The sequence below is a fragment of the Propithecus coquereli genome, unplaced genomic scaffold (assembly GCF_000956105.1).
Source record: "Propithecus coquereli isolate 6110/MARCELLA unplaced genomic scaffold, Pcoq_1.0 Scaffold400, whole genome shotgun sequence".
NCBI lineage: Eukaryota > Metazoa > Chordata > Mammalia > Primates > Indriidae > Propithecus > Propithecus coquereli.
The window spans coordinates 1,698,615-1,706,540 of NW_012149731.1; the positions used below are offsets into that span (position 1 = coordinate 1,698,615).

The 7,926-nt window shown below is 38.0% G+C and overlaps 1 protein-coding gene across 1 annotated transcript in view; it reads right to left on the bottom strand.

The window, feature by feature from the left end:
• Positions 1-5,061: 5,061 nt before the first annotated feature.
• GXYLT2 (glucoside xylosyltransferase 2) overlaps positions 5,062-7,926 on the bottom strand; it is an 86,573-nt gene continuing 83,708 nt past the window's right edge. Inside the window, exon 7 of the mRNA XM_012652870.1 lies at positions 5,062-5,448. Within this exon, the coding sequence (XP_012508324.1) occupies positions 5,266-5,448 (183 nt within the window). The 3' untranslated portion in view covers positions 5,062-5,265. The remainder of the gene's footprint in view (positions 5,449-7,926) is intronic.

Below are 7,926 nucleotides of genomic sequence, written 5' to 3' on the forward strand. Positions count from 1 at the left end.
CCAGTTACTGCAGAAAACCACTGCCAGATACCTTAGTATTTAAAAATGTTGTTTAAAAATACAGGGGAAAAACTCAGTAGAGGAATTGGGCGCCTCGTGTTGATTTTAAAAAGAGACTAGGGATTGTGGGGGAAAACCTTTATATAATATAGACTCAAAATTCATGATACAATTATTTTTGACATGTGTACCCAACTAAAAAGTCAGGCTCAATTTTGCTAAATAAAATGCAGGAACATGAAGAAAGCAATGGACGTTCTCCAAACTTTGTTCCTTCTATCTCAAACGCAAAACACCATTTAAAAACAAATAACATCATTTATAATAATGGCATTTTTATAAACCAGGCAAATTTTTAATGACTTTTTAAAATAGACTAAGCTGTTTGCTAAACCAAATACTTCTTAACCAGTTGTAAGAACTCTAAAATTTTAAACTGGAAACCTTAAAAAGGAAAAGAAACACACCTTCAAAATAATACCAAAAGACATGTTTTTAGCTTTTAATTTAAAAAAAGGTAAAACAGGAGATGGCATTTAAAAAGACAAGACAGTAATTAAATCATAATAATTGTGTTCCTTTTAATTTATTGTAATAAATCCTTTTCTTTGGGAGTATGCTTTTTCATGCTTATTTCTTAGCAAGAAAAATTACACACACACAAAAAGAAGAAGTTTTCCAACATAAAAAATGTGTTCAGGGTCTCCCTGGGAGCTATAAACAATGGGTGCACTTTTTCAGTGACAACACAAACATGTAAAACTGATGAAGCAGAAATTGCACCTAATTCTTACATGTTTATGCATATGGTGACACAAACACAAGCACTTTATCTTGAAGACTCAAGAGAATATTTCCAGTTTTGACCTGTGAAGAACAAAAACTAGGACAAAGCTCTCTGTTTCTTTATCAGAGAAATCACATCGATTTTAAATAACAGCAATGCAACTGTGAAATGATTTGACCTAAGGTTCGACTATCTGTAATTCTTCAATTCACAGGTATAACAAATGTTGGCTCTTCCTTTTAAAGGCATAGTGTGGTGTGTGTTTATATGTGTGTGTGAGTGTGTGTGTTGTGTTGATTGTTTTTTTTTTTTTATTCTGGAAAACTCTTAACTTAAGATTTGATCTAAGGATTAGAACTTAGATCTGCCTGCACAGGGATCCCCTAAGTTCTGTCATTCTGCCATGAAAGCCAGGCTTCTCAGCACTACTCAGAAGGTTACATGATAAACAGAAAGGGAAAGGCAAAAATGAAAAAGAGGAACATGAAAGGTAGGAGAGAAACAGAAAATCATAAGATTCTCTACCATTCTATTAAATGAGAATATAATGACTTGTGCTCCCATGGAACTCAACATATTTCGGAATTCCGTCATGAAATGATGTTCATTTTGGTTTATCAAACATGAAATTTATACCTGGTATTATTTATACATAAATCTAAATTTGTATGAATGTTGTCCTGTTTTCAGGGTAGGTTGGAGTGATTATTTTGTTATCAGATCATTATTTTGCAATCGCTCACTGTGGATAATGTTTTGTGTGGTTTGATTTGTTTGTTTTTGCTTATGAACACCATAACTACAATAAAAGAAATACTCTCAAACCCCCAAGTCCATATCAATATCCATTTCAATATTAAATTCAGTAAAAGTTAACACCAATTTGCAATGGAAGCACTGACTATGACATGGAGATTTTTACACAAATAGGAAAGCTTGGAGCATTATATCTAAAATGCTAAATTGTCAGTTTGGAAGTGGAAGAAAAACCTAAATCAATTTTTTAGCCAGTTAATCTTTTCAATATTGGAATTTTCAACGTAAGTCATGATTTCTGAGATTTACATTAGAGAAAAACTCAGCAAGGAAAATACTGTCAGCATTTCCAGCGACCCTGCTGTCAAAAGCCTCAATCGCAATGCACACAAAAATACTGCATGTTTCGCTATTAGAGTGCGTTCTTCCATTCTCCAATGGAACACCATAGTTGTATGCATTAAACAGAATTTTCAAAGGTATGAGTAAAGGAGGAAAGAGAGGTGAGGAAAGAAGAGAGAACAGAGGGCAGGACAGGAGGGAAAAAACCAGCACACGTTCTTCCCAATACGAATTCAAAGTGGCATACGGGCAACACAACCTTTGGCAAACTTCAGACCACAGATTGAATGTTTTAGAAGTTCACTGAGTTAAAATTTGTGGCTCCCAGATTTCAAAGGTGTTAATGTAGTAGTTTTCTGGGAATTATCAAAGGCAGAAAACATACTGCCACATGGTACTATCCTAGCTATAGAAAATAATTAGCACTTTCAGGCAGTAGGGATTGGAAAAGCAAATTTTTTTTCCAAATTCTAGACCAAATTCAACTCAGATTTCAGGATATAACACAAGACTTCCAAGGGAGAAAACCAAACCAGTTTCTAAGGTTTTCACTGTCTCATAATTCATCATTCTGTAATGTTCTAGGGTTCTACCACTGACCTTTGTTGGAAACCCTGTTTTTGATGTTCACACCAGCAGCCACAGTTGAAAGCTGTAGGTAAACCTGGCTCTCATGAAAAAAAGAGGCATTGTTGTATTTGAAATCTTGACAGCAGATTTTTTGTGGGACACACTAAAGGAGGAAAGGAACTTCTTTTGGTGTGTGAGCCATCAACAACTCTGAGTGACATTTTTGGGTTTTACTGGCCATTCTGAAGAAGTAGGAAAAAAACTAGAATGGAAGTTAGGAAATTATGTTCACATCCTGACTTTTTCACTAAAATTCTATTTGTAGGTATATAGGATGCATTTTCCCCTATCTAAAAGACAATTCAGAATTGCTCCATATCCTGTGTGCCCATACCAGGGATGGAAGGCCTAGTATTAAAGATATAAAATAACGAATGATGTCATCTCTAGTGGTGAAATGAGGAAACATAAAATATAACATCAAAAATAAGAGTTTCACATCATAATGGTAGTTTCCTTAACAAAAATAACAAACCACAGGCCACCCAAATGATCAGAAGGAAAGTATGGGTTATTACTCTAACATTTTAGATTTAAATTTGTTGCTACCATAATGACGCTACATACCAATGATGACGGATATCTCTGTATTTCTGTGTGGTGCTGAGATTTTCATATACTTTTTCAAGGTAAGACTTTTTCTGCTGATACAGCACCTGATTTCCTACTGGATTCCAATATATAATGACACATGTACATTAACAAGATAATATTTTTCACTTTATACTTTCAGATCACTTTCTTTTTTTTTTTTTTTTTGAGACATGTCGCTCTGTTGCCCTGGCTAGAGTGAGTGCCGTGGCGTCAGCCTAGCTCACAGCAACCTCAAACTCCTGGGCTCAAGCGATCTTCCTGCCTCAGCCTCCTGAGTAGCTGGGACTACAGGCACGCATCACCATGCCCGGCTAATTTTTTCTATATATTTTTAGTTGTCCAATTAATTTCTTTCTATTTTTAATAGAGACGGGGTCTCGCTCTTGCTCAGGCTGGTCTCAAACTCCTGAGCTCAAACAATCCTCGGCCTCCCACAGTGCTAGGATTACAGGCGTGAGACACAGCGCCCGGCCCAGATCACTTTCTATGTTTGATAAAAGGTATTTAATATTTTTATTTCCAAAAATTTCTCTGTAAAAGAGGATGCATCTTACACAGAACTGTGTGTCTTACAGAACAGCAATTCTATTGGGTATGTTCACTTCTTTGTGTTACAATTTCCTTATTTACCTTATAAAGGTGATACAGGCCTCTACTAAATTCACCAGGCTGTTGCAAACATCAAGGAGAGCATTTATGCAGAAGTCATTTGAGATAAATAAAGCATTATGCAAAACGTCCCTATGCTGATACCAACTATATGAGCAACTAGGAATTAAGCCAGATCCCTTTGTGAAATAGAATATAGAACTTCCTCACTGTAGCTGATAAGATCTGCAAGGTACCTTGGCTAACAGCTGGGTAACTCTAGGGAAAAGTTTAAAGAGACCTTTCTAAGGCTGACAGGAAGCTGAATTTTCTTGCCAGTGGAATCAGCTGAACTATTAATATTTATACTGTACACATTAAATTTGAAGTTGCCCTTTGATTTCCACCCATTGCCCAAAAGTTTAAAGAAGAGAGAAGACCACACCTATTGACTATTAAGAGATCAAATGTCTTTGTGGGTAAACACAAAATCACAACTCTTGCTAAAGAGACCCCTTGGGTTTAACACAATTACTGAATTTCCTTTCAGAAACTCTTGTTGCATAGAAATTTCTTATGATTTAGTCCTCTACAAATCCAAACAATTTTTCTTGAGAAACACCCCCAGATACATGCTTCATCCTTTAACACTGCCCAATTAGTTGAAATCTGAATGCTCCTCTCAGATGAATTCTAAATAAAATGATGTAAACATAATCAACTTGTCTAACTTTTTAGTCTCCTACATAAAAAATCTCAACAAAAGGGCTAGCTTTTATGGAGATCACCTGTTTTAGATTGCCATATCTAAATGGAAAATACAAAAGTAGGAAAAAAAAAGGCTAGAAGGAACTACATTCAAATGGTAACAATTTTTTCCACTGGTTGGTAGGATTATGACTAATCTAATCTTGATTTGGTTCCACTGGCCGACACTTTCTCTCTTTTTTTTATTTTGCTCTCAGCCATGATCAATCAAGAAGGCCCACATATTCTACAAGTTTGTTTCACAAGCATGTATCACTTTTATAACAAGGGTGTGGGAGGGCCAATTGCATGGACAGTGTCTCAGGAATGCTAGACAAATGTAACACCTCAGATGCCACTGAAATGGTCTCAGACACTTAACAGGAATTGGAAGGCTCAGAAAAGTTCCTTTTCACAGCTAGCTCGAACAATGTTAAGTGCATAATAATGTCGGTTTTTTTTTTTCTTTTTTTTTTTTTAGAAGTGGGGTCTCGGTCTGGCTATGTTGCCTAGGCTGGTCTTAAACGTGTGGCCTCAAGCTATCCTCCTGCCTCAGCCTTCCTAGTAGCTGGAACTATAGGTGTTGCACCCATTTTTTTGTTTGTTTGTTTTTAAACAGAGATAAATAGCCTTTTAGAAAAAAATAAAATAGAGCATATTCCCTTAGAGGGGCAACTAATTTAGCAAAATTTAACCAGGCGTTTTAAACTCAACAGTCATGGAGCACCATTAAATATTCACACAAAAAGATCCAGGCAGCTTAAAGATTAATATTTCCTTGATCATAAGACACCTAATTGACTTGCAACAAGACAAAATATTCAGTGCATCTGGTTGGGGCCGACACGGATGATGACGTGTTTCTCATAAGCCCTTTTCATTGTTTTCTCAATTTGCTTCAGAAAAACTTGCGGGATTCGTCCACATAAAGTGTGCACAGTCTCCAGAAACTTCAGCTGAAGAGGGTAATACATGGATTGAAAGAGATTGTCTTGAAAGGGAAACTGAAAGATATATAAAAAAAAGAAAAAGCTTATTTTAGTTACTGAAATGCCATTTTAAATGCAAATCACTTTTACTAAGAAATGACACGGCAATTACTGTAAGCATGCAGGCACGGGATTCTGCGTTCTTAGACAAGTGAAAAGCCCTCAGGATCTAAGTTCAAATCCTGACTCAGCCGTGCAAACCCAGGCAAACATTTAACATCTCTGGACCTCAGCTTCTTTATTTCTTAAAAAAAAAAAAAAAAGATTTACTTGCAGCCTTAAGGCTCTTAAATCTAAAATCAAAGCATATCTCTACGGACAGGATAGCCTATATGTAGCATGTTCACGCTGAGTGGAAGCAAGACTCTAGCAGATACTTGCTTGACATCTACTACAACAAAACACTGCATTCTTCATATTTTTTGCCTTTGAAGCAATCTTTTTTCATTTTTTTCTTTTTTAAAATTTGCATATTTATTTTATTTTCTTTCTTTCTTTATTTTTATCCTTTTTTTTTTAAGAGACAGGGTCTTGTTCTGTTGCCCAGGCTAGAGTGCAGTGGCACAGTCATGGCTCACTGTAACCTCAAACTCCTGGGCTCAAGTGATCCTCCTGCCTCAGCCTCCCACTAGCTAGGAGTACAGGCGTGCACCACCATGCCCTGCTAATTTTATTTTTAAATTTTTTTAGAGATGGGGTCTTGCTATGTTGTCCAGGTTGGTCTCAAATTCTTGGGCTCAAGCAATCCTTCTGTCTCAGCCTCCCAAAGTGCTGGGATTACAGGTGTGAGGCACCGAGCCCTGCCTGAAGCAATCTGGATGAAGAAACTTTAGGGTGTGTCTATGGTAATCTCATAAAGTCAAGAGTTTAGCATTTACTCATGCAATTTATTAGCAATGAGCTTTAATAATTCAGGTATCAAATATTGGTGGTTGTTTATTTCCCACTTAATATTGGGTCTTTGAGGTTGTTAATCGATTTTTAAAATTCTCTTGTTTTCTCATGGAATATGTCCATGAGCAGTATTTTCCAAAATAAATCTTTCAGACCACTTAGTTATGAGCATGTGTCAAAGTTTTATTACAATCTTGTTGAAAGTGAAAAGGCTGCTCTTAGATCAAGCCAAAGATCCATTCTTGACAAAGACATTTTATATGAAAAGACTAGAAAGAAAAAAAGGGAGAGAAGAATGGTTAAAAGTCAGCACACTCTTTCTTGACGGCAGAATGGCTGGGTGTCTGGTTTCTCATAGCAAGTCTTAATCCCTTTAAAGTTCATCGGAAATACTGCTTAAGCACGTTTATCAGAAATGTCAATTTCTTCCCAGAAGATTATGCATTACATAATGCAAGAATGTTCTGTCCCAGAAGAGGTTTGGGAAAATTTTTCTTTCACTGTGCAATTTTTTTTAAGAGACAGGGTCTCGCTGCTTTGTGTCCCAGGCTAGAGCGCAGTGGTGCAACCACAGCTCACTGCAACCTCAAACTCCTGGGCTCAGGTGATCCTCCCACCTCTGCCTGTCGAGCTGTTGGGTCTACAGGTGCACAATGCCACACCTGGCTAATTTTTAAAATTTTTGTAGAGACAGGGTTTCGCTATGTTACCAAGCTGGTGTCGAACTACTGGCCTCAAGTGATCCTCCCACCTCTGCCTTTCAAAGAACTAGGATTACAGGCCACTCTTCACCTCAACATGCAATTTAAACCACTGATAAACCCCTTGAGGCCAGGTCTGAATCTGTCCTTTTCACCACTCTATCCCTATCAAGGGGAACAGAATAGGTCAAAACCTTGGAGTCACCCTTGATTTCTCTCTTTCTCCCACATCCTTCATCCAATCCATCAGCAAGTCCTGTACACTATGTTGACAATATATCACAAATATGGCCACTTCTTCCCATCTTCCCGCTGCTCACCTGGAAAGCTGAAATCAGTCTCACAAATGACCTTGTGTCTTCACTCTTGCACCCCTTCCGCTACACGTTACCAAGGTGATGTTTTGAAAGCATAAATCACCGCCTGTCACTTTCCCACAGGGGCTTCCACTGCAATTAGAATAAGATTCCAAATCCTCCCTTGTTCTAAAGGCTCAAGGTAACCTGGAACCCGCTCCTCTCAGCTCCTCCTCTCTCCTCTTGTCTCCTCATTCCTGTCACCTGTGACCTCTCTCCTGTCCTTTGGGCACACCAAATTCAATTCCTGCCTCGGGGACTTTGCCCTGATTACTCCTTCTGCTTAGCGGAGTCTTCCCCAGATCTCCCCAGAGGTGCCTCCATCTGACCATGTCTCAGCCTCGCCCAGCCCTTCCCCATGACCCCAGCTAGAGAACACTCCTCTCCAGCCCAGACTCTGGACTCTACCCTGCTCTTTTTATACCTTCTTAACACTTTTCACTATCTCAGAGGACTTTTTTTCTGTAACCTAACTAGACCAATCTGGCCTTTTTTTTTTTTTTGAGACAGAGTCTCACTGTGTTGCCCGGGCTAGAGTGCCA